Consider the following 27,352-nt stretch of genomic DNA (forward strand, 5'->3'; position numbering starts at 1 on the left):
GCGGCAGTTGGTTTCTGAGAACAGGGGTGGATATAGAAGCTAGCAGAGACTGAGAAAGAGAGTGAGAAAGGAGTTGGAGAGAGGAGGAGGAGGAGGAGGAGGAGGCAGAAGTAGGGTCCAGGAGACCGAAGAGACAAGGAGGGGAGGGAAGGAGAGGGAGGGACAGGAGAGGAAGAGGAAAGGAAAGGGGAGGGGAGGGAAGGGGAGGTGGGGGGGAGGGGAGGAGAGGAAAGGGGAGGTGAAGGAAAGGGAGGGGAGGGGAGGAGAGGAAAGGGGAGGTGAAGGAAGGGGAGGGGAGGAGAGGAAAGGGGAGGTGAAGGAAGGGGAGGGGAGGAGAGGAAAGGGGAGGGCAGGGGAGGGGAGGGCAGGGGAGGAGAGGGGAGGGGAGGGGAGGTGAAGGAAGGGGAGGGGAGGGGAGGGCAGGGGAGGTGAAGGAAGGGGAGGGGAGGGGAGGGGAGGGCAGGGGAGGAGAGGGGAGGGAGGGGAGGGGAGGGGAAAAGAGAAGAGATTGAGCAGGGTAAAACTGAGACAGTTGAAAGTGAATTGGGCTGGCAGACTGAGCCTGAGAAGATATTGTCAGGAGACAGAGGAACTCACAAGCAGCTATACGAGATTATAAATCCACACAGTTAAGAGCAAAACAGTTACAGTTTTTGTACTCACTATCTTCAGACAACAACAGCATTAACTAGTTATCTGACAGCAATTGCTCATGTAGCTGTCTCAAGAGTCATACACAGAAATTATGCCTTTTTTTAACCTTACCTGGACTCAGGCCAAAGCCATCCCTGTTAATATTGATGGAGCTAGTACTTGTCACTTGCTGCCACCGCCGCACCAAAAATTTCATTCTAAAAGAGCCAAACAAAATCTCAAAGCAAAGTCATAAATACAAACATGTACACCCCACAGAACCATGCCATTTAATTATGACCACAAACGTGTCAGCACAGCCACGGGACCACCTCAGCTAAATGACACATACTCCACTGGTTCATGGTTCATTCTCCAGGTACAGCAAGGGCATGGCCTCCCTTCTCTCCCCAAGAGGCCAATGCTAATGCCTCCAATAAGTAGCACAGAATGGGATGAAGGGCAAAAATGGACAAAAAAACAGTGGTCAAAGAGAGGATGAAGGTAATGGAAAGAGGAAAGAAAGGAGGTCAGGCAGAGGATATGAGAACAAATTTCAACAGGCAGCAACAGGAGGCCAGGGAAACTGGGGGAGTGGTAGACCCTGTGATCAGGGACAAAAACAGTGATGGTTTCAAAAGGATTGAAGGTGTGTCACCAGCGCTGAACTCCTTGCTGACTGCCCATTCTGCCCTGGGCTATGGAACTTTTTGGAGTACCAGTTGCAATTTCAGAGTCCAATTTAAGGAGGGTTAAAATACCATGAGCCTATAGCAGCGCACACATGAGAGGGATGAGCCAGGCATGGTGGGGACCCCTTTTACTTCCAGTACTCAGGAGACAGGCAGGCAGATCTCTGTGAGTTTAAGGCCAGCCTGGTCTACATAGTTCCAGGACAGCCAGAGTGGCAGAACGAGAGTCCATCTCAAACTTGCCCTAAAGGGAAGGGGGTGAGGGCTTGATAGTAGCTTTTCTCCTGCAGGGAGCCTTCTGAACTTCTCAGCTGTCCAGGCTGACCCCTGTCCCTCTGAGGACCACTCAGTGTCTCTGAGGTCTGTGCACTCTACTCTCTCCTAATAGAGAGGGAGATGCTCCAAGGCAGGTGTTGTTTATTAATGCTCCCACTGGGATGGCCCTACTTCACCCCACACGAGGCGAGGAGGGAGCAGTGGACCCTGTGAAGTTAACGTGAGGGCTGGAGGAGGGAGGCAGGTCAGAGGCCAGCAGTGAAAAAACCCTGGCTCCAATGTAGAGTTGCCATGATGGATGGACAGACAGACAAATGGACGGACGGATGAAGGGAGGATGATCTCCTGCCTAGCTGCCTCAGCTTGTCACCTCTACCTGCCTCATCTGGGAACTGAATTGACAGTAGCTCTCCGTTTAGTTTTCTTCGGTAAATACGGCACAGGTATTTGACCAGAAACTGTGCACCTATTACCAAGTAGGGGCTGGAGAGAGTGCAGAGGTGGAAAACAGTGGCTGCTCTTCCAGGTGAGCCTCGTTTGAGTCTCAGAACCTACTTGGTAGCTCATGACAACCTGCAACTGTGGACCTGGGAGACCTGACACCCTCTCCTGGCCTCCGCAGGCTCCAGGCACCCATGTACACAGACATACACCCGGGCATGGTACAGTCCATGCAAAGTAAAAGTTTAAAAAAGGGAAAGAGGAGGAGAAACAGCCAAACTCTGAAGAGGGACCAAATGTTAGCCGACTGGCACGTCTTCTTAAAAATCAAACTTTCTTGGACACTCAGGTTGTGTGGAGACAAAGGGGAAGGAGAAACACAGCCCAAGCAGGCAGGAGGGGCACCGCTGGGTCTTCACTCTGCACTCAGCAGCAGGACCAATGCTAAGTGCCCGGCCTTAGCCAGATGGGAACACTGGAGCGTCCCATCCCTGACCCTTTCTCCTGCATAGCCTATGCGTTCAAAGCTAAGTTTATTTGGATTTTTTGGGGGAAGGACAATGTGGACTGGGACTGGGTTTACACAGAATAGAGATTCTGCTGACAGGGTGAGAAAAACCTGGAGAGAAACCACCAGTGTACAGTTCTAAAGTGTCTGTGTCACACTTATCTTCTTAGCGGGCTATGATCAAAATGGTTTTCTTCAAGACTTTACCTTGAGATGGCAATAGACACTCTGACGGCAGAGCGGAACCGGGTGAACCCCTTCGGGTGGCTGGTGATTGTCTTGGGATCTTTCAAGGCTGGGTGTCCCCCCATTCGGGCCAGAACCCCCAGGGTGGCGTCCTCACACTCCTGGAAGCCCCCCAGGAGCAGCAGGAGGTATTTTTTCTGATATATGAGAGCCTTGCGGAAACTTGAAGCTCTCAGGTATTTGTTATAAATTTTCTGTATTTAAAGAGAAGAACAAAGACATCAGTGAGAAATTATTCGAGTTGCTCTATAGAGGAAGACTACCTAGAGGTAAAAAGAAAGTGTCAGTCCGCGTGCCAGGCTGGGGTCTTCTGTAACAGACACGCTGACAGAGAGAGAGAAGCAGCCTTGAAGCACAACTTGTGAGTCAGAGCTGTGTTTGTACTGATGTGGGAGTTAGCCCTTTTAATCACATTTGTGGCAAATTCTTTGTCATGTATGTTTTAAAAATATCAACTTTATTTTTTTTAATTAGTCACTCATCCATTTAACTTGTTAAATAAATTTTTCTCTGTCCCTGTGTCCACTCCATAGTAGTTGTCTGTCCCTCCGTGTCCACCCCATAGTTGTCTGTCCTGTGTCTACCCCATAGTGTTTGTCTGTCCCTCTGTGTCCACTATATAGTGTTTGTCTGTCCCTCTGTGTCCACCACATAGTTGTCTGTCCTTCTGTGTCCACCCCATAGTGTTTGTCTGTCCCTCTGTATCTACCCAACAGTTGTCTGTTTGTCCCTCTGTGCCATCCCATAGTTGTCTATCTGTCCCTGTGTCTACCCCATAGTTGTCTGTCTGTCCCTCTGTGTCCACCCCATAGCTGTCTGTCCGTGACCACCCCATAGTTGTCTGTCTGTCCCTCTGTGTCTACCCCATAGTTGTTGTCTGTCCCTCTGTGTCCACCCTGTAGTTGTCTGTCTGTCCCTCTGTGTCCACCCCATAGTTGTCTGTCTGTCCCTGTGTCGACCCCATAGTTGTCTGTTTGTCCCTCTGTGTCCACCCCATAGCTGTCTGTCCGTGTCCACCCCATAGTTGTTGTCTGTCTCTGTGTCCACCCCATAGTTGTCTGTCTGTCCCTGTGTCCACCCCATAGTTGTCTGTCTGTCCCTGTGTCCACCCCATAGTTGTTGTCTGTCCCTGTGTCCACCCCGTAGTTGTCTGTCTGTCTCTGTGTCCACCCTGTAGTTGCACTGACTACTCCAGGGCCTTGTCTTCCTCTCCACTGTGGCTTAGGTTAACTGGTCGAGGCAGCTTTACTATGGCACTCATTCTCAGCATTACAGGCCTTGCACGATGCCCTTCCATGGACGGTCAGGGTGCTTTGCTTAGCAGTTGAAAGAGAAGACTTTGGGTTGTCTGTTGAGGATGAGAGTCCAGGAGGTAGGGCCACACTGCTGACAGCCAGAAAAGCAGGGCTGAGCGTGCTCCAGTCCTGGGAATGGCTCTCTACAGGCAGCAACACTGTAATTATGGCAGGGAAAGCCTGAGCGAGGACCTACGATCCGTGGTCTGTCCCCTCTGGTCAGCATGAAGATGCTGCCTACCTGCAGGGCGGCATGCTCAGAGTCAGGGCTCAGACTCCGCAGCAAAGCATCATTGCGCAGTTCAGCTTTCAGTTTATACACTTTCGCCTCTGCCCTTTTCAACGCTTTCTGAAGAGATAGCTTTTCTCTGTTCCAGACTTCCTTTTCTGAAGCGATTATGGCTTCGATGTCAGCGGGATCAATAAATGAAAACCTAGAACACTGCGGAGACATGGGATCTCAGATCATTTTCAAAAAGATGACTGAATTAAAGCACGATGGATTACCCAGCCCACAGGGAAGCAAGCTCACAGCTACAATCACGCCGTCTGGGTCTAAGTGCTCAATCTTACACACCACTGAGACTGGATGGACGAGAGGGGGTGGCTCTCAGGGTGGCCACATGAATAAGCTACTTAACTATGAAGTTGTTTTGCCAATCTTTTCTACCTTAAAATATAAGGGTAAATACAGAGAATAGCTCTTTTCTTTGTAGCTTTAAAAACAAATTTAAATTCAGAGACTACCTTATTAGTTTGAAATATATAAGTTCTTTTTAAAAAAAAAAAAAAAAGGCAGGCTCTCACGGGTGAAGGAAAGCTACTACCCTTGCTAACTAGAGACTTGGTAATGTAGACCAGATTAGCTTTGAATTCAGAGATCTGTCTACCTTTGCACCTTAGTGCTGGGATTAAAGGTATGTATCGCCATGCCCAGACTGACATCATCTTTCACTTGGTCATAAACTTAGTAACTAGAAACTAAAGAGAACAATAATCACTATCTTTTGACCATTTCTTCAATGTATCTGCATTCAGGCAACACACACACGTTTATAGTTTAGACTTGATTGAGTGTGGTAGAGAGGCCTCCCCCATCACAGGTATTTTTACTATTATTGTCATCATATATATTTCCTACGCATCCTAATAAGATTCATATATGATATCTTTAGACTATGGTTAAAAGTAAAACTGGAGAGACGCCCCTAACTCTGAATTACTTCTAAACGCAGACGTACACAGTCTCTGCCGGCTCCCGTGTGCCAGTGACACCTGTTGAGCTCCTCCAGCTTCACCACTATGCTCCTTAAGGTGTTCTTTTCTTCCGTCAGTTGGTTGATAAGTCTTGTTAGCTCAGTATTTTGTCTCATTAGGCTTTCCGTTAAGGAGCCGCAAGAAGAACTGGGGGGTGCTAAGCTGTGCTGCAAAAACAATGACACAAGGTTATATAGACAGACACACATGGACATGAGTAGCTCCCGTAAAAGCTAACGGGTGCTGACACAGATTCAAGAACTGGTAACAGAGAGCGGCTGGGGAGGGCACAGGAAGTGGACAGAAGCTCAGGCAGGAGTGTGCTGAAGAAGTAGCAGGACTTCGTCAGGCTAAACGTTGCTGTGTGTCATAATGTCAGACCTAAGCACAGCAACAAGAGACCAAGGGGACTTTAGGAGGTGCCACCACAAATAAAAGTGACATGTTTACAAACATTCCTCTGGCAGCAGTGCGTAAGGTAGAGCAGCTTAAGGAAAGAGACTTGACCACTGCACCTAGCAGGTCGGTTAGAAAGTTGTAACGGTTTACACAGGGAATACTGAGGCTGGGACAGAGTAAATGGCACATGAATGGACATTCACACAGTGTGTGGCTGCTCATACACACAGGAAGGGGAAAGGAACACGGTCTGTGGTGACTGCCAGCTTCCCAAGCTCGGGTGACATCGCAACCAAAAAGGGAATGAGAGAGGGAGGAAGAGGCAAGAAAAGACAATGTTCAGACTCAATGTATGTGGGAGAGCTTCCTCCAAGGATGCTGGTCACGGGGCTACAGTGCACAGCAACTGCACAAGGGCAAGACTCTGGTGGCTTTGTTCACGGAATCCCCAGGACCTCAGGCAGCACCTGGGACACAGCAGGTGCTCACCAAGGCCAAGAAACAGGTTTCACAGTTGGAGTTAGGAGAAAAGCAAGACTACAGAAGCAAGAGGAAGGATGGGCAGGCCTGACTGACAACAGGTTATGTGAGAGCAGAAACACAGAAGGCAAGGAAAACAGGACTTAAGAAAGGGAAGAACGCTTTTACTCCCAACTCTCAGGAGGCAGAGGCCACACAGCCAGGCTGAAGGCAACCTGGTCTACATAGTCAGTTCTAGGACATCCAGGGCCACACAGAGAGACCCTGTCTCAAATAGTCAAAATGATAAAAAAGCCAAAAAAAAAAAGTGTCAAATGTGCAAAGTCACGAAGAGGGAGTGAAAAGGGACAAGGGCAGGACTGTAAGCTCATGGGAGGTCGGACAGGGAAGCCAGGTTATGCTCTCAGGGAGCCTTGACTGACTAAGAGGCTAAGTATAACAGCAACAATAATGAATGTGCCTCCCCTCAACTCTCAACACCTCCGTGGGGGAAGCGAAGCACTGTATTTCAAGTAAAAAACAAACAAAAGCAATCAAAACTCTTACAAAACAGTCTGCTAATTTTCAAACAATTCATAGTGTGTTTGATCTTTGTTCTCTCTACAAGGAATGTTTAAAAGTCTTACCTCGTCACCTGGCTGGCCAGTCAGTTTCTGTAGTTGCAAAATAATTCCATCGATATTCTCCTGAATCCAGATGAATGCATCATCACTTGCTGTTTCAAACTGTAGCCTTTAAGGAAAAGACAAAATTGAAAACAGACCTCCCAACGACACTTCCTAACGCACGGTTAGGCTTGGGACTGATCTTGCTGACTAACACACACTAGCAGCTACAGGTCCCCTTCACTTGACTTTCCTGGTTCAGGCGTTAGCTGTTTTCGCATAGGTAATTTCTGCTACAGAATACCATCTAATGTAGATGCGCAGTATCTTTAAAACATCTCTTCTTTAGTACGCAGGTTCGGTTTTTACTCCTAGGAAGCAGAGTCAGGCAGATTTCTCTGCATGTTTGAGGACAGCCTGGTCTACAGAGTGAACTCTAGGCCACTCAGGACTACACAGTAAGATCTCAACTCAACAAAACAAAACCAAAATCCAACGTTCTGTCGCTCTTGGCTGACCTGTCACGTGTGTCACTGTACCGCACAGGAGGAGGTCTAACCTGTTGCAGGCTTTCTGTGCCACATGCTGCAGCTTTGAAGCCACATGCTGAAGTGTCTGTCTGATCACTTCCAAGTCATGATTATGGTCAAGTTCTCCATTTATTTCAATCAACTTTGTGAAGTTCGTGTCCTTGGTCTCTCCCATCTTCTGTTGAAGAACCCAATTTCTAGTCCGGTCGTCAGTGAAGGTCCAGCTGGCGGGCTGATAATTTCAAACAGAGAAAGAAAACACTCCCGAGTGAGCAGCATTTCGTTTTCTTTCTCTAGGGAACAAAACGACCACCCACACTCCAGATAAAGTTCTACAGACGCCATTTTGGGATGATTTGAACATAATTATTTAAGTAACTCAATAACAGTATTTGAAGTTTAAAAATATTTTAAAATATTAAGGGTGTTTAAAATATTAAAACTACTCATAACTTAAAAAAAACTTATTGTCTGTGTGCATAAATATGTGAGTGCAGCAGTGCAGCTGTGCCACAGGGTGCACCTGGATGGCAGAGGACAGCTTTGTGGAATTGGTTCTCTCCTCGACATGAGTTTAAGACTAAACCAGGCCTGCAGATCTAACCCGCTGCCTCAGAAATACTGTAAAGGAAACAAAATTTAATACCACGTCATAAACATTGTAAACGAAACAAGAAATTACCTCATTAAGATTCTGATACACAAGTCCTCTGCTTCCCCGTTTTTCCTCGGGTTCCAGCTCCTGCTTTTGGAATTCCTGCATGATCCCCTGCAGTCGCTTCCCCTCTAGGTCTAGCTTATATACCTGCTGCCTTTTCTCCTGCAGCTGGCGCTGCAGCTCCTCCACTTTGGACTGCAGCTCCTGCATTTTCTTTTGGCCCTGGGTGTTTGCCTCCTGTTCTGTCTGCAGTGTCTTCTGGTGAACCTCTCTGTCCTTTTCCATCTGTTGCCTTGTTTGCAAGGAGTCTAGTTTGTATTTTTCTGTTTCACTTAAGAGTTCTACTATGCGGGTGTGTTTTTCCTCCAGTTGTTTCTGTAGCTCTTTAAGTAGGTCCTCAGAAGGCAGGACTGGCAGGGGCTGCCCGCCATCATCACGGCTCTGCAGCTGGGCATACAGCTCCCGCTCCTTGTCCAGGGTGCTCTTCATCTCCTGGACCCTGACTTGCTCTGACTCCAGTAGAGCCTGAAGCCCTAAGTTGCGGCCTTGCTCTTCTGATAACTGGGCATCGTGCAACATTTTCTGTGACTCCATTTTCTGTTGAGATTCATTTAGTAGCTGCTTCTGTTGTTCCAAAAGGAGGTTTAACTGTGTATTTTTCCGTTTTTGATCTTCGAGTGAAAATTTCAGATCCTTAAAGTGAAAATGTAATTTAAGATGAACGCATTAATATTAAAAATACCGTTAAAGGGTAGGAGCACAACTGTGGTAACAGCGGCATGGAAGCATTGGTAACTGAAGACAGAATTGTTACTCAGTAGAAAGTGGCAATTATTTCGATAGCCAGATGGCTTGCTTGCATCAAGGATATAGACACAATCTTCTCTGGCTAAATATAAAGCAGAGAACGTTTCTCCAAATGACAATCTTCAAAATATAAGTGTTCTTATGCTACCTTTTCAATATGTTAATGGAATATATTTAAAAAATGTAAGAACTTATATACAAAGGCACAAGAAAGTAATGTTCCACAGTGTCACGATAAGCAAAAAAGAATCACGGCATAGGGGAGGAAGCCATCTTTAGAGAGGGAAGAGGTCATGGAGTGACCATGAACTTAAAGCACAAAGGCACTCTGTGGGGAGGAAAGGAATAGCTGCAGGGTGGCCTGGGAGCATGAGCACCCAATGAGGATGGGGAATGAAGCAGAGCAGAGAAGGACACGCCTCACACGACACCTGCTGGAGATGCTTCCCTTTGTCCACTGCACAGTTTTGGCTTCTTTGCCAGAGCTCAGGTGTCCATAGGTGTATGGGTTTACCTCTGGGTCTGCAATTCCACTGATGAAGCTGTCTGTTTTATACTAATTCCATGAGGGTTTTATTACTATAGCTCTGTAGTAGAGCTTTAAATCAGGCCTGGTGATACCTCCAGAAGTTCTTTTATCGTACAGGATTGTTTTAGCTGTCCTGGGCTTTTCTATATTAAATTGAGAATTGCTCTTTCAAGGTCTGTAAAGAATTGCGCTGAATCTGTAGACTACTTTTTGTAAGATGGCCATTCTTATTATGTTAATCCTGCTGATCATTGAGCATGGGAGATCTTTCCATCTTCTGAAACTCCCTCGATCTCTTTCTTCAGAGACTTGAAGTTCTTGTTACACGGGGCTTTCACCTGCTTGGTTAGAGTTATACCAAGATATTTTACATTATTTGTGGCTGTTGTGAAGGGTGTCATTTCCCTAATTTATTTCAGCCTGTTTATCATTTGTATATAGGAAAGCTATTGATTTTCTTTTTCAGTTCATTTGTTATCCAGCCACATCACTGAAGGTATTTATCAGCTGTAGGAGTTCCCTAGTAGAATTTTTGGGGTCATTTACATCTATAATATAGGGATACTTTGACTTTTTCCTTTCCAATTTGTATCACCGTGATCTCCTTTAGTTGTCTTATGGCTCTAGCTAAAACATCAAGTACTGTATTGAACAGATATGGAGAGAGTGAACAGGCTTGTCTTGTTGCTTTAAGTTTCTCTCCATTTAATTTGAAGTTGGCCATCAGCTTTCTGTATCCTGCCTTTATTGGGTTTAGGAATATGCCTCGTGTACCTGATTGCTCCAAGACTTTAAGAATGCAAATACATCCATATCTATCATCGGCACAAAGCTCAAGTCCAAGTGAATCTAAGACCTCAACATAAAATTGGACACTAAATCTCATAGAAGAGATAAATCTAAATCTCAAGAGGGAATAGCTTCAAACACATTGGCACAGGAGACAACCTTCTAAACAGTATACCAATGGCTCAGATCAACAATTGATAAATAGGATCTTATGAAACTAAAAAGCTTCTGTAAAGGAAAAGACACTATCAAAGGGACAAAACAGCAGCTTACAGATTGGGAAAAAGATCTTCACTAACCCTACATCTGACAGAAGGTTAATATCCAAAATATATAAAGAACTCAAGAAACTAGACATCAACAGACCAAATAATCCAGTTGAAAAAAATGGGTACAAATCTAAACAGAGAATTCTCAACAGAGGAATCTCTAATGTAAGAGAAGCAGCTAAAGCAATGCTCAACATCCTTAGTCATCAGGGAAATGCAAATCAAAAGACTCTGAGGTTCCACCTCACACTCATTAGAATAGGTAAGAACCAAAAGGAAAGTGAGAGCAGATGCTGGCGAGGATGTGGAGAAAGAGGAACACTCCCCCATTGCTAGGGGGAGTGCAAGCTGGTACAACCACTCTGGAAATCAGTCTGGAGGTTCCTCAGAAAATTGAGAATAGTTCTACCTCAAGACTCAGCTATACCACTCCTGGGCATACACCCAAAAGATGCTCCCCCATACTACAAGGAGCCTTGCTAAATTATGTTTATAACAGCTTTACTCATAAGAGTGAGATACTGGGAACAGCCTAGATGTCCCTCCAACTGAAGAGTAAAGAAAATGTCATTCATTTACACAATGGAATATTACTTAGCTCTCAAAAACAATGGCATCACGAAATTTGTAGGCAATGGATGGAACTAGAAAATATGATCCCAGGTGAGTTAACCCAGACCCCAAAGGACATGCATGGTATGTAAGTGGACATTAGCCACAAAGTACAGAATAACCATGCTATAATCCATAGACTCAAAAAAGCTAAGTAACAAGGAGGGCCGAGGGAGGATGCTTGAATCTCACTAAGAAGGGTGAAATAGAATAGACATTATCAGTGTTTGGAGGAAGAGAACTGGGTGGGGGGGGTAAGGAGTGGAGCAGGAGGGATCAAGTAGGAGGACAGAGGGGGAGAGTACAGGGAGAGAACTGTAGTCAGGAGTCAGAGGGGCATCAATAGGAAAAGCGAGAAACCTAGGGCAATGGAAACTCCCAGGGATCTGTGAGGGTGACCCTAGCTAAGACTTCTAGAAATGGGAGATATGGAACTTGAAACAGCCATCTCATGGAACCAGGCAAGACATCCAATGAGGGACTGTGACACCAACCCAACCACAAAATATTCCACCCACAGTTTACCCTGCCTACAAGATATGCAGGGGTAACGATGGAACAGAAATGTAGTGAAGGGTCAACCAATGAGTGTCCCAGCTTGAGACCCATGTCATGAGTGGGAGGACACCCCTGACACAGTAATGGTATTCAGCTGTAATCTAGCAGACAGGAGCCTAGCATAACTCATCAGAGAGGCTTTGCCTAGCAGCCTGAAACAGATAAAGAGACCCACAGCCAACATTAAGTGGAGCTTGGGGAATCCTGCGGAAGAGGAGGAGGAAGGATTGAAGGAGCCAGAGGGGTCCAGGACATCATAAGAAAACCTAAAGAATCAACTAACCTGGGCCTGTAGGGGCTCACAGAGAATAAAGTACCAACCAGAGAGCATGCATGGAAGACCTGGGACCCATGTGCAGCCTGATCCTCCTGTGGGACTCCTATAGGAAGAGGGGCTGTCTCCAACTCTGTTTCCTACCTTGGATCCCTGTCTCCTACCTGGGCTGCCTTGCCTAACCTCAATGGGAGGAGATGCACCTAGTCTCACTGCAACTTGATATGGCAAGGCTGGCTGATATCCATGAGAGGCCTCCCCTCTTCTGAGGTAAGAGGGAAGGAATGGGGGAGGAAGGAGAGGAAGCTGTGATCAAGATGGAAAGTAAATAAATTAATATGAAAAGAAGAAAAAGAATGACACATGTATGAAATATCATAATGAAATCTCTTATTTAAAAAATAAGGGTTGAAGAAGTGTACAAACAATAGCAAGATTTGGCTGCAAACTTATGACAATCCTTGCTTCTGCAGTGTGATGTGACAGACTCCTGGTAGGAGGTGATACGGCCTGTCTCAGTTTTTTCAAAAGAAGGACCCTGATACAAGATGGCCAGATGTGCACAAGGAGCAAACTTTGCTCTATGCATACAATCATTAAAACCATGGCGAGGCTGGCTGGAGAGATGTCTCACTGGTTAGGAATACCGGCTGCTCTCCCAGGCAGCCTGGGTTCGAGTCCAGCATTGACATGACAGTTCACCAATGGCTGTAAGTCCCGTTCCAGGGCATCCAATGCCACGCCCTGCCTCCTCTTTTGATTCATGCACACATGAGGTGTACAGATACACAGCAGGCGAAATACTAAAATAAAAATAAATGAAACTTAAAAAAAAAAATCAAAAAACTGTTGGCTTGGTGGCGTATATGTGTAATCTCGACCGCTACGGAGGTTGAGGCAGGAGAATCAGGAGCCTGTCTCCGGTGAGACTGTGGGAAAAGGTAGACTGGAGGTATACTCAGGTGGTACAGTGCCTGCCTAGCCTATGAGATGTCCTGAGTTTAACACGAACACCATGGAAACAAGACAAGGTCCAGATGGTCCAGACTGCTTGGAGAAACCCAGCACTGGTCAGTGTCTCCATAAATACCTGTGGCTGTAGGCAGAATGGGGGTGGGGGGATCTGAGGAGGTGGAAAGGCAAAAGAAGACAACAAACTACAGAGAACAGGTCAAATCCAGATATAGTGACCCTCAGATTTTAAAAGTACCCTCACACAAGGTATCAATCAGAACAGCAGGTAAAGAGGAGCATGTCCCAGGGGACTGCACGCAAAGACAACGGCAAGCCTGTGGAAACCTCACAGGCCCACAAGGAGAAGGTAAAGGCAGAGAGAAGATCTGTGTATTGCAAAGCACACAGCTGCTGAGGAGGGGGACTTGCAATCCCTGGTGCCATGGAGGGAATAATTTTAGGCAAGGAACACAGTATTTCAGCATGAACTCTTCCATCTCCTATGGCCTAGATAATTTTCAGACAGTATTCAACATAGAGCCAACAGTGCACACATTTTAAAGGAGAGTGGGCTGACAACAATGTAGAGAAAGCCTTACAACAGGATTCTCAGAATACATAGGGACAGTACCTCAAGTTCTTCTTTTTCCCATTCCTCGTGGTGTCCTGACTTGGCCTTTTCTTTTTCCAAAGCCCACTGCAGCTCTAGTGACTTCTTCTGTTCCCTTGCTAATGTATCACTAAGGAAATGAATTTCATCGGTCTTCTCCTTAATTTCTGACCTAAATGGGAGAGACATGAATGTGACATTATCTTGATGAACGAGACTGTCATAAAAAGGAACTTGTTCTCCAACGCAGAGGTATATGATAAACTAGCTATTGTATGCCGTCAAGGCTTCTAGACTGGTCTACTTCAGATGAACTACTGTCTTTAACAGTATAATTTTATCCCAGAAAGATAATACTAATTAACTTTTTTTGTCTTTTATTGTACAGAGAAATCAGGTGAATTTGTGTGTGTGAAACCAATGCCCACAATAAAAATGTGTGTACTTGCAGCATGCCTCTGGGAGGCAGAGTACCTCAGTATTCACATCAGTAATCTATCCATAATTATTCTTACGCATTCTTGATTCCCATACTTGGCAGACGCTAGTCCACTAAAGCCCAAGATTAAGCATCAGTTAAACTAGTCGGTGGTAAGATAGAGGCCAAAATTATATCTAATAAGTGTAGACTGGAATAGAGGTCATAGCACAGGGTTATCAAAGCAGAGGGTCAGCTGAAACGATCACATTTTAAATGTGGGAACATCAGGAGGTTTCTGCTGCAGTCATCCTTCTGCTATTTAACTTCGTGTGCTATCTGCAGAGCGGTTATGACAAAGCAGAACACTTCCCCCGCTGACCCCTAACCTAAAGCAGCTCAGCACACCTGAATGCTTCCAACTCCTTTAAGCGCTTATGCTGGGCCTTGAGTGTTGTTCCTAATTCCAGCTTTGCCTGTGCAAGTTCGCTTTTTAGTTCCGCAACCACCATCTTTTCCGAACTCAGCTGTTCCTGCAGCTCGGCTGCTCTGTCTCTCAGGCTGCCGAGTTCCAATTGCATTTCCAGCACGTGGGACTGCTTCTGCTGCAGATTACAGTCCAGGAGCTCTGCAAGGAAGCCAGACTGGAGTTAAAGATAGCTTGGCAGCTCGCTTGTGATTAGCATTTTATCCTAAGAACTCATTTATAATTCAGGTGATTACTACAAAGACATCATCCCATGCTCCCAGGTCCCCAGACGGATACTCTGTATAGTGCTGCTTGTCTCAGAGTGCTAGGGGCAAATGCTTCAGAACTAAAAACACAAGGGAGGGACAAAAATGTAACAATGTATTAATAGATGCAGCAACTTTAGATGTGCATAAGATATTGTAGACAGGAGCTTGCATATTTGTATATGTGGAATGACAACCATTCACACTGAAAATTCCCAATAATTTCTGATAGCCACACTCAAGACTTAAAGGAGTCACCCATGGGACAATGACTACAAGATCCAATTATTACTGTTTTCTTTCAGACAGGGTTTTACCCTGTAACCCTGACAGACTAGTCTGAAATTCTCAGCAACCCTCCTGCTTCGGTGTCCTAAATTCCGGGACCACAGATGCAAGTCAGCACACCCAGCTCTGATTCAGCTTTTTCGATTACAAATCAGAACCTATGTGGTGACTTCAAACTAGTGCTGAAACCCAATTACCAAAGACGTAGCAAGTGTCCTCAGCACACATGATGAACACTCCTCTGTGAGTAGCTCAATTAAAACACACCCTACTGGAATGTAGGAAAAGTACCCCTAAAGACACACAGATGTAAAATGCAGCTGGTGATGAGAAAGGGGGATAAATCATCCCATCTACGTTTAATTAAAACACTCCCACATGCATACACAGAAGGGCAGCATGTCTGACAAGAGCAACTGTTGGCAAAACGTAAGCAACAGAACACTGAACCCCATTAGTGAGTACCACACTGGTATGATCACTTTCCCAAATAGTTTGGGCCAGGCATGGTAGTGCACACCTGCCACCCTCACTCTTGGAAGGGTAGACAGGAGGACCAGGAGCTTACGATCATCCTTGGCTACATAAAGCTCGAGTCCAGCTGGGATATATGACACCCTCTCAAAAATAAGTCCACTGTTTGGCTCTCTCCAATAAACTTGAAGTTACATATCCCATGACCCAGGGCTTCCCTTCCTTGGAAGCTGGAAACACTGATGTCCATGTATATCAGATTCTCTAGAGGAAGTGTCTTAGCTGCTCCAACTCCAACAGCTCACAGTGAGAGAAATCTCCACAGCAACAAAAGCTAACATGGAGATATCTGCAGAAACTTGCAAGAATATCATATGAGGTGAGGAAACAAGGCACGAAATACACACAGATTGATACTCATTTTATAATTTGGTATAGTGTGTATCTGAAGTTTGTAAGTTACTGTATGGATGCTACACATTACAATTTTGTAAACAAAAGATTAAAAATAAACAGCTCCTTTTATTGTGGATTCCCTTTTATTTTAGACAGACATCTTAAGAGGGCCAAAGACTTTTCTCAATGAAGAAAATAAACCTGATGAATTGAACCATATCGATGGAATACCTGCCTTAAATTAAACATAGCTATTTAAAACCAACTTGACAACCACTAACCCTAATAGTAACAATCTCTTTCGTGTGGTGAGAATGAGACGGGAAGGGGCCTGAGCAGAAAGGCAACACAGCCAATACTTTCAGCTACGGGATCAAGAGAGCCTGGATTGCACACACCTTGGCTGGGTTTCTCAATCTCTTGTTCTCTTTCCAGAGTCATTTTCCTGCCATTAATTTGAGCACGCAGATCTTCTATTTCAGTCAGTAAGCTCCTCCTATCTGCTTTTTGAAGACAGTCCATTGCTGTTTGATATTCAATGCCCTGTCACAACAGTCAATGAAAAATAAAATGAAGAGAGGCATAGATAACAGAATTAATGACCAGGAAATCTGAATGACAAAGAATGGAGCACACATGCTACATTTTTTTCATTAAAATTTTTTTCACAATTTTTCTTGTCCAAAAAAAGTCTGTGAAGGTTTGTTGCAGACAGATGGGCTTTTATTTCTAAATATTGCTGTGCATTTGCTAGAAATAGGAAGGTTCTTGTTTTATTGTTTCTTTACTTGCTATGTGTGTCTGTGTGCGTGCATGTGCTCCACAGTGGGCGTGTGGCAAAGGACCATCTGTGAGACGGTTCTCTGCTCCCACGATGGAGGTCCACGTGATGGAGCTGAGGTGCATCGCCTGCTGGGCTGTCTCTGGCTCAGGACAGCCTACATAGGCACAGTATTATCATTAACAGCAGTTAACATTACTACATCATCTAATGTGAATTTAAATTTTCACCCACTGTCCCCTATAGGAAATTGAAGGTAGTACTAATAAGCCTTTTGGGACCTTGAAATTTCTGCAGAGCACAGGCTAATTTGTCCTACAGTCAATTAAAATAAAACACACACTCCCAATCCTTATTTTGTATTAATTTGAGCCAAAGCTCTTGTATCCTCTCAGCTAGCTTCCTCCCACAATAATGTCCTACACAAGTGGAAACAGCACACTGGTAAAAGGAAGTTGACAGTGTTATCTGAACTATAGGCTTATTTAAATGTCATTCATTTGTATATGCACATTGCTTTCTTGGTATCTAGCAGTATGAAATTTCACCACCTATACTGGGGTTCATTTCATGTGCCATAGTCAGGATTCAGAACCACTTCAGCAGATTCTTTTGAAGTCACAGCTTCTTCCCAGCCTCAACTCCTGGAAAGAACTCACTTGGTGTTGATCAGGATAACTTTACCATTTTAAGAGTTTCTATAGCAGACAGAATAGAGGATATCAATAGCTTGTTCCATTTTAGCTACTGAGCTGTTTTACTATCTATCTATCTATCTATCTATCTATCTATCTATCTATCCATCCATCCATATCTCCCTCTCTTCTTCTTCTTCTTCTCTCTCTCTCTCTCTCTCTCTCTCTCTCTCTCTCGATATATATAGTCATTTCTTTAAAATTACTTTTATGTGTATATGTGTGATTGAGCTTATGTATCCACAATTTTGGAAAGCCAGAGAGAGCACTGGGTCCCCAAAACTGGAGTTACAAACATGTGAAATGCCATGTTGGAAATTGAAACCAGGTCCTCTGGAAGAACAGCCAGGACTCTGATCTCTTAGCTCCTGAACTGTCTCTCTAGCCTCAACTGAGTTGTAATTCATTGTATGGTGATACCACAGTTGGTTCATTTCCCATTGAAGAACAAATGGGTTGTTTCTAGTTTGGGAGCAATTATAAATAAAACACACGGATTTTCATATACAGATCTTATTTTCTTTTATGCATTGTTTTGTCTGCATGTATGTAGGTGCATGTGTGTGTTTGGTGCCCACCGAAGTTGGTGGAAGAGGACATGGACCCCCTTGAACTGGAATTACAGATGGGTGGTGAACCACCATAGAGGTGCTGGGAATCAGTGTCCTCTGCAAGAGCAACAAGGGCCCTTAACTGCTGAGCTGTCTCTCCAGCCCTAGGTTCTCAACACGATTAAGGTTTTCATTCCTGTCTAACTTGTGCCAGAATTGCTTTCCTGCGGCACTCATCCTGCAGTGTGACACTGTGGGTCACAATGCAGTTGCTCTGAATCTCTACCTGTCCTGTCACTGTCTCTGCTTTTCTGTCTCCTCTTCTAGTGATGCATGATGGTCTGATCCACCTTTTCCTGTCATGCATCTAACGGTAGCACGAAAAAGTGATGTGTCCTTTAAGGTCAGCATTTAGCTGACATCACTGCTCCATTGACCGACTACTTGAGCTGTCTGCAAGGATTCACCACTAAGAGTTACTATCAATGAAAGTATCTTCAGGGGCATTAGTTCACAACTAGGAAAAACTCATTTAACATCTTTCCACATGAACTTTAGCATATACCACTGATTATTACTTGATAAAATAAATCATGTTTAATAAAAGATGATTCCTTAATGACATTGCCCTGGGAGAACATTCACTAGGAGACACTCTACTGTGATATTTTGTTCATGAATATGACCTCATGAATTCTTTTTCACTCTGCTTCATAATCTTTTACTATTATTTAGTTTAGGTATTAGGGGAGCAGGGGGAGGAATGTGTGTGTATAGTATCTCCCCTGGAAAAGTTTTTTCACACAACACCTGGCCTTGAATTCAGAGACCTGCCAGCCTCCTGAGTGTTGGAAGTAAGGGCGTATGCCATCTCAGTCAGCTAGATGGATATTTACATTTTCTAAAATTTTGGCCAGTGTAAAAGCTTCAGGTTGGCTTCTTTGAGTTTTTTACACATTCTCTTTATTCTGTGATTAGGTTTTTGCTATTCAGTGAAGAGAGAGAGTCTATGCTTTACCTCATACCTGCCATGCTCCAGTCCCAGAACCCTGAGTCTCCAAGGACCCACAGCTCCTTTACAGGGAGAACTTGTCAAAAGCCAAGACCTGGGCATGCTAACGCTATGACATTTTTAATTACTGCTTCACTGTAGAGGTCGTCTCAAACTCTGTTTCTCCCTGGTTTTCTCCCAAACACTGGGGAACTGAAGCAGACTTTACACATGCTAGGCAAGAGGTCTACCGATTAGCCACACCCCAGCTTTAAGACCCCTTAGGTTAAGAGATGCAACTCTACTACAAACTTGTGACCCCCCAGTCAACAGCCCGAGAGGCAGGAGTCACAGCTGTGAGCCATGATGGCAGCTGGTCTTAAATAAGATCCTTTTTTCTTTTTGGCTTTTCAAGGCAGGGTTCTCTGTGTCCTGGAACTTGCCCTGGAGGCCATACTGGCCCCAGACTCAGAGATCTGCCTGCCTCTGCCTCCCACGTGCTAGAATTAAAGGTGTGAACCACAGTTTTGAATGAATTTGATACCCTTTTTAAAAAGAAAAATCATTAACTCTGTTTTTAAAATGGAATGACAGATACTTAAAGTATTATATTTTTCAATTTTTATGGGTGTGTGGTATGTGTATGCACATGGGTTTACATCCATGTTTAATTTACACTGTTGTAGGCCATGTTCAACAGTGATAAAACAGTAACATATAGATAATCAGGCAACTTCAAATAAACCTGTTGTTGTGGTCTGAACGTGAAATAATCCTCATGAGTTCACGTGTTGAGCACGTTGTTTCCTAATGGAGCAGATTCTACCTGGGAAGGTTCTGGAAATCTTAGGAATGCGGGGCTTCACTGGAGGAAGCAGGTCCCTTGGACGTGTCTTTGTAGGTTATACTTGGTCCCTAACCCCTTATTCTTTCTCTGCCTCTGCCTCTTGCTTCTGGTACCATGACATAACCCAGAGTTCATGAAGAGAAGACTACAAACCAAAACCTCTGAACCAGGGTGTGTGTAAACCATTCTGTATGTTACACTTCTGTATGTAAGCTGTTCACGTCATGTGCTCTATTCAGCAATGGCAAGTCTGACGAATGCAGTCACACAGAAAACAAGATCACACCTAACCAGCCAATGAAAATGTGGTCAGAGGATTTTCCCTGGGGCCAACAGAGCACAGCAACTTTATCTTTCTAGTTTCTTTGGCTTTGTCCTTTTTTTTTTTAACTTCCTACGTTCACTAATTTTCAGTGTTTCTTGCTTGGTAATGTAAGGTAAAACATCTGAAGTAGGTTTTCTTCTATATTTTCTTAGTGGTTTCTGTTAAATGCTAACCTTCATATTTAAATCAAGACGCCAAAGAAAATCAATAATCCATCACTTCTTACTGTTCAAAAGAGGTTCTTTAAAACAATTTTGTTTTGATACCTGCTCTTGTATTCTTTGTTCTAGAGAGTTTAATACTCCGTCTGCATCTCTAGTGCTGAGAGACGTCAGCTCAGTTTGGAATGTAGCTAGTAAAACACTACGTTCCTTTATGAAAACGCGCTGACAGGCAAGCAGAAGTTCACCTCGCCAGTCTGAGAAGCTGTCATGAGACTGACAGCTGTCATAGACCTGTGAAATGCAAACAGCAAAAGTCAGTCTTCCAAAGAGGACGCTTTACATCCATTCCAAAAATACTAGTCTACTAACAAAGATATATTTTTCAAAAGTTCAAGAGAATGTATTTTTTCAGGTGAGAAAAGATAAAAATAATTCACATGAAGTATATGTAAAAAGATAATTTACTCTTTAAAATGTATTACTGGCATTAAACAAATGTACAGCTATCTACAAGATAAATATTCTTTGAATACCTCAGTTTCTCTTTGCACTTGCATTTTAGAAATTAAATCTTTAAGGGACGAGATGGTATTGAGGTAAGTCTGTCTCTCTTTCAGCCAAGATTCTGAAAGCTGCTGAACGGAACGGTCCTCTCCATCATCACAGAGGGGATTCGAGAGAGAAAGCACCTGCATGCCCTCACTGTGGACAGCTTTCACTAACCCCTGGAAATAAAATATTGAAGGCAAAATTATGACTTCAAAGACCGAAGATTAAGACATACAAAGTTAAACAAGCAGCTTCATCAACCCCAACCGATTTTAAAAAGCCACTGTAGACAACTGGATTCCAACATTTCCAGACGTCTGCTTCCTGTGGAGTGGTGAGTCCTACTGCTGTCAATGTCTAAGTGTCAATGGCATGTCCAAGGCCCTTCCTCCATTTAGCTCCACATAGTTCTAGAGTTAGTGATCAGTCACTGACTTGACCAAAAGAAAACATGTGAAATATACCTTGCACCTTGAGACTGTTCTCATAACTTTGTCAAACAAAAAAAAGGTCAATAACATGGGTATGAAAAGTCTCCATACATACAATTTTAAACATATAAATTATGGGATACCGCTGCATGAGAGAGAATGACTCTTGATGTCATTCTACTCTATTAATGAACATCGTGTGTGGTACATAAACAAGGAACTTTGTCGTAAACCTTTTACAAGGAAGAAGCTGGTTTTCTAACTTCATGGGCCCCAAGCGACAAGCAAAGGCACAGACAGACACACTGACCTAAGCTCACATTACTTTTGTGGGTCATTCATTGCTTTCGACATCGTCGCCTCCAGCAGAGATTGTAGACTTTATCACCACACATTGCATATAGACACAGTTTGAGTCAGGGTCATAGTGGGGTTACGAGGGAGAAGTAGGGAACACAGTTCACACATTCAGCTTCGCTTATAAAATTTGATTACATGGAGGAAACTAAGGTTTAGGAGTGGTAATTACATTGCTTTTCTTAAAGGTGAGTTCAATTTTAAAAAGCTGAGTACCCAGTGCATAGTTTTAAATGATCTCAAAGCATCCAGCTGATTTGGTTAGACAAAAATCTGATGGAAGGCAAGTTACAATCTCTACCATATTGCACCGTAATATCTATGAGGCTTAGAAACAGATGCCCAAGAATTCTTCTAACTGTGAGGTTCTTTCTACAGGGACTTCAAATCAACTGCCCTGTTGGCAGAGACGACGCTGCCTGAGTTAACGAAGGGGCTTTGTCTCCCATACCTTTATTTTCTTTGGAAATAAATCTGAAGTTTCGCCTTCTTCTCGCCCTTCTGTTGCTGTATCAAATCCCTGGCTTTGACCCCAGTCAGATTCTGAATCTAAAATTAAGAAAATGACCACCTGTAATTACATGTTTACATACAAAATAACACTTTTTAAATAAACACTATTTCATTTGTTTAAACATTCCAGAATTTTATTCGACTTACCACTGGAGTATACTTCTCTACTTTGATAAGCAACAGAATCTGCCAAATCAGAAATGGAGGATCCCTAATTAAAGAAGACAAAATCAGAATATACAAGACTTTAAAATTTATTTACTAAAATATTGGACCTAATGAATAATTCATCTAGTTTCTGATATGGCTAAGGGAGAAATAAAGACATCAATTTAATCTGTCATACTGAAATGATGCACAAATAACAAGTCTAATTTCCTCCTCACAGATGTTGCCATAGGAAGGAACACTTATGAGTTACAAAATCACAATAGGCTCCAAACCATACGGAAATTCATTATCTAACTATACAGAAAGATGCCACATTATGATTGTATTATGAAAAGAGGTATTATTCCTTGGATCCTTTTGAAATGTTTCTCTTAAAAGCTTATACTGTTGGAAGGCAAATGGCAGGACATAAAGAGTATATTCTATAAAGCCCACACACCTTTTTGCATCTCAGGTACTGGGTCATATCCTTCAGGGTCTCACACTCCTTAGTCAGTAACTGGATCGCAACAGAATGTTCTTTCTTCAAAGACTCGGTTTCTAAGATGTGTCTGGATTCCATATCCAAAATCTCAGCAGCATGGAGCTCTTGTATGCGCTCCATCTTTTCAGTAAACTGGTTGATGGTGTCTCTGAGTTCTTCTTGGGAGCGCTCGCTCTGTAAGTCGATCTGAACCCCAGCATGTCTAACAAGGATCTGCGGGGTCTGATTGCTGCTGCTGACCTTGCCCGTCCTCTCCATGGTCCCAGAGCCGCCACCTCCCTCAACAGAAGGTGACTCTGGTATGGGGACCCTTCTGCTTTCCTGTTCCCCAGTCCCATTCTCTTTTTCTAAGTAGTGGGATAATTTCTCCTTGGCCTCTGTGAGTTGATCTTTAACTTGGCCTAGGTCTTTCTGAAGTGATGTTATGTAGCTCTCTTTTACCTAAAACATGGTGAACAGAAGAGCAGAGAAATCGGTTAAGTCTTGTGTGGTTAGAAGCAGGCCTCAGGGTGGACACAGAGAGCACAGTTCATCGTCAGTGCTGATTTGCAGCGGGAAAGGAAAATCACAGTTAACTGGGGTGCTCCACAGTTATTGCACCCTTTTTTACACACTGCGGCCAGGTTACAGAGAAGTAAATTACGTCATCAGCCTCTGTTCTCATGGTGACTTTTAGTATTGTTTAACAAAAGCCTTACTTCTCCGTCACCTAGTACAGGTAAGAAGCATCTTCCCAACCATTACTCCCAGAAAAACAAAACGATAAGTTGCTGGTAAAGAAATGTAACCATGGAATTTTCTTTAAATCTAGAAAAGGCTTTCCCTAGCACTGAAGTTGAAGATCTAGACCTAGGGAACGCACTGAGAGGAAATGAGGTAAAAATGAATGAATTGGGAGCCATGTTGCTCATCTTACCAAAAGATCTTCTTCAAGTTTTTCTGCCCTTTCTTTGTAACTGGCGAGTTCTGAAGTGGCTGACTCAGCTTCAAAAGTTTCAAGGCCACCTGAAAATCCACTGCCTCCACCAGCATGAGTTAGCTGAGCAGTTCTCTGAGTGAGAGTTGAGGAGAATATTAGCACTGAGGAACCACAGTGATGTCCAAAGCACACCTACACTGCTTTACCAAGAATGGCTGCCTACAATCAGAGGACAAAATGGCTGAAGCTTGGTAAAATCAGCGCGGACTTTTGTTCAGAGCCATCACTCTACATGAAGATAATCAGAGCAATTTTCTGAGAATGAAGGTGAATAATGTCATTAGTATATGTATTAAAACACTTGGTTGCCATCCAAAACTTTCTAATTTGTTCCAGACATGACCAAGACACTCCTTACATGTCACAGGCAGGTCTTACCCATCTTATTTATTACTCACAGTAAAGTAGTTCCCAGTCTTGTTACTGAAATTATTGCCCTTTGCAATATAAACTAAGTCCTTGTATTGTCTTCTGTACAATAATAAATAAACACAGTTTTAGATCGTTGCCTAAGAAGACTTACAGATCTCTAATACAAGTTTTTCCCCCATGAACAACAAAATCTCAACAGGTATAGAATTTGTGAGAGCTAATGACTTTTTCCACATTAAATCAGTATATTAATAATGTGAAAATTTTCACTTCTTAAAAGGCATGATGTCAGAGCACATGTTTAGGAAGAAATTAAGGGAGAAAACCCACAGAAGTCTGGGAGAACAGAGCTAAAAGTAAATAATTTTATATTTCTATTTCAATAAATGACTTTAATGGAACAGATGTCATATTGGAAGACTACAGAATATAGTTTGCACTTGTTACTCTGGTGATAAAAATTAGTGTTAACTTTAACTGTGTCTACAGCTTTTTGCCCTAGTTTAAGGAAACTGCATTGAATACAGTATATAAGCAAATTAAAAACCTACCATAGCTAAGCCTAACAGCAAAATCTCCAGGCCAACTCTGAGCAGCTGTGCTTCAGGAAACTAGAGACCATCAACCAAAGATCATCCCCAAAGCCTTAGGCATAATCATTCAGGTAGCACTCTACTTCACTTGGGAGTTCTGTCTGTATATAATCCTATATACAGACAGGAAGTCTCTGAGTCAGTGCTAAACGATTCACAAACCACTATTCAAATAAAGTAATGCCTCTTCTTTAAGAACAGTATACTTTCATGAAATCTCATTATATATAAGTCGTTTGATGTAAACCAAACTCCAGATTTATCAGTAAACTATCACTGAACGAAGGAAAAGAATTACCTAGAGCATTTGAGTGAAAATAAACCATCATACTGAAAACTAACCTCTCTATCCCTAGGGCTTTGTTCTCTTTCTTCTTTCAGCCTTTTCTTGGCCTCTTCTAATAGCTTCTGTAGCGCCACAACTTCCTTTTCTGTCTCTGAGGCATTCTTCCCCACAGTTTCCATGTGTTTTTCTGACATTATATCACTAAGCACTTCAGCTACACGGCTCTCCAACTCTGCTGGTCTCACAGCCAGTGTGGGGACATGTGACTCCAAGTTGTTTTCTGCCAGACAATTTACATTCTGTGTATCTGTCCTTTCAGGTGCTGACGAGACCGTCTGCGTTTGCTTTTCTTGGTAGAGCTGCACACGGTCCTGAGCTGCCTCCATTTGGACCCAACTGACCAATGCAGCCGAGAACTTCTCCAGGATCTTCTGCAGGTTTGTGATCTTCTTCTGAAGCATTCCTATTTCAGACTGGTCTTGCTCTTGTATGGTGTCTATTTGTTTATGACACTGGGCAAGCTCGAAGTCCTTGGTGCTACCAGACCCCTGCAGTGGTAGTGACTTTATTTCTAGTATTTGAGAAGCTTTAGTGCTTTCTTGAAGACACATAAGGGAGGTCTGACTTTCTAGGGGCTGGGAAGCATCCTGGGCAGAGGCACCTTCTGGCTGCAGTTTGTCACAGCCAAGCTCATGCACAGTCACGTGGACACTTTCCTTAGGGACATTGGGAAGTTCTTTATTCAAGTTGCACAGTGCTTGTGTCATGTGATCCATTTTGAAGTTGATTTCTTTAAGTACATTTTTCAAGTCTGTCAGTTCCTGGTTGGTGGTCTCTACTTGCTTTTCTAAACCCAGCTTTTCAACAGTCACCCTGTCCAACTGGTGTTTAAAGCTCTCCTCGTCTTCTGGGAGGGCCCTGGCACCCTCTCTCTTCTGCTCAGTGCTGACTAACTCCTGCTGCAATTTCTCAATCACGCCATTGAGTTGCTCTGCTTCCTCTGCTCTCTGTTTCTTCATAAGTTCTTGTTCACTCATCAAACATTCAATCTGGGTTTCTAAATCTCGTATCTGGTCCTTTTGTTCTTCAATGACCTATTATTTAATGAAAAAGGATGCATACAAAATAAATGTATATTATATTCTGGAAATTCTATTTTAAGAAGTGACCTAGCAGAAATGAGTAGTTCCTAAACCAACATACTGTCTCTGACGCAGAGTGCTATTTCCAATACAGACCAGCAAGATAACCTCCTCTTATTTAGAACTTCATTCTGGGAGTTCTGTTAAACTTGAGCTCAAACCTGAGCAGTTCATTTCCCGTTTGGAAAATAGTATAAGTGCGTCCTCTTGAACAGAATGAAAGAGGACACACAACCAACGACTTTCAAGCACACCCAATAACACACACTTGAACTTCGTTAGCAAGCGCCTTCCCCAGCTGAGCCATGGTATGTTTTTAAAATTGGATGGGAGAGGGCGAGTGAGTGAGAAGGCTCAGTGACTAGGTGTGCTTATTCTGTAAGCATGAGAAGTGAATTCAAACCCCCAGCATACACATAAAAAGCTGGGCAGGACTGTGTGGGCCTGTAAGCCAGCTCTGAGAACCGGAGACAGGCAGATGTCAAGAGCTCACTGGTCAACCAGACTAAATGGAGAGCCTGTGTCACGGCAGTGAGGCAGAGAGAAGCAACAGAACATGCCTGATGCCCTGCTCTGGCCACTGTGTGCACAGGCACGGGCACACGTGTCTGCACACTCAGGTGCACACACCCTATCCCGAGGGAAATTCAAGAGGGAAGTGAGAATTATCACTATTTCGTGTTTTACATTTTAGTTCAAGCCTCTGACGTAGTGGGTCAGTGTTAAGACAGAGAGATGCAGCTCCCAGGCAGGGTCAAGTAAGGACTGGTGACAGGAGCAAGTGGGGGCTGGAATGCCGCCCTTGAGAAGAAAATGTTTTTCTCACTTGGCCTTAAACTATGTTCTGCTGTGTCCTGTTTCTGTGAAAGCGGTTCTCACGCTCTCTTGGTAATGGCGAGTATACTTTGATAATAAGAGGGGTGATATGTTATGTGAATATTTTGAGAAGAAACCTTTGTTTAGTCGTATTTCTTTGTTTAGTCTTGCCTCAGTTGTTCCTGGTATCGTGGGAATAATGATTTTATGGTATCTTGCCAAAATAAAAATTATAGTAACACATATTCATATCTATATAAGGATTAATAAAGCTTGCAACTGCGTGCAGTTGCTTCTGCCTTTGCTCTGCACGCCCTGTGTCCTGGTTGTGTGCGACCGTACCCAGGGCCTCCAATGCACTAGACGTTGACAGGTCAGGATGTTGCCTGTCAAACAGGCGAGGTGAGTCTCACTTCTGGGGTTCACCCGGTTTAAGGAGAAATTACACCCACAAGCTGTTCACTACCTCTGAAACATTGCAGGGTAAGTGCAAACTCACTCCCTTCTCCAAAATAGGTAAGTGTAACAAAAATTGAAAAACTATAACTCCTATTAATTTTGACAAATAAATT

The 27,352-nt window shown here is 43.6% G+C and overlaps 1 protein-coding gene across 14 annotated transcripts in view; it reads right to left on the bottom strand.

The window, feature by feature from the left end:
* The window catches only part of Akap9 (A-kinase anchoring protein 9), a 135,872-nt gene that overhangs the window by 6,941 nt on the left and 101,579 nt on the right, over nt 1-27,352 (bottom strand). For 13 of the 14 annotated variants that reach the window (XM_087655915.1, XM_087655914.1, XM_087655909.1 and 10 more), the window contains 17 exons: nt 24,879-25,916; nt 23,509-23,643; nt 22,548-23,033; nt 22,085-22,148; nt 21,876-21,973; nt 20,621-20,812; nt 20,190-20,378; nt 16,132-16,276; nt 14,249-14,468; nt 13,444-13,594; nt 8,045-8,713; nt 7,392-7,594; nt 6,854-6,959; nt 5,333-5,515; nt 4,333-4,533; nt 2,758-2,990; nt 766-851 (listed from right to left, as the gene is read on the bottom strand). In XM_087655915.1, the coding sequence (XP_087512041.1) occupies nt 766-851; nt 2,758-2,990; nt 4,333-4,533; nt 5,333-5,515; nt 6,854-6,959; nt 7,392-7,594; nt 8,045-8,713; nt 13,444-13,594; nt 14,249-14,468; nt 16,132-16,276; nt 20,190-20,378; nt 20,621-20,812; nt 21,876-21,973; nt 22,085-22,148; nt 22,548-23,033; nt 23,509-23,643; nt 24,879-25,916 (4,399 nt within the window). The remainder of the gene's footprint in view (nt 1-765; nt 852-2,757; nt 2,991-4,332; nt 4,534-5,332; nt 5,516-6,853; nt 6,960-7,391; nt 7,595-8,044; nt 8,714-13,443; nt 13,595-14,248; nt 14,469-16,131; nt 16,277-20,189; nt 20,379-20,620; nt 20,813-21,875; nt 21,974-22,084; nt 22,149-22,547; nt 23,034-23,508; nt 23,644-24,878; nt 25,917-27,352) is intronic. The other variant, NM_001037093.2, reaches the window with a different exon arrangement.

The sequence above is a fragment of the Rattus norvegicus genome, chromosome 4 (genome assembly GCF_021556685.1).
Source record: "Rattus norvegicus strain SHRSP/BbbUtx chromosome 4, alternate assembly SHRSP_T2T, whole genome shotgun sequence".
Taxonomy (NCBI): domain Eukaryota; kingdom Metazoa; phylum Chordata; class Mammalia; order Rodentia; family Muridae; genus Rattus; species Rattus norvegicus.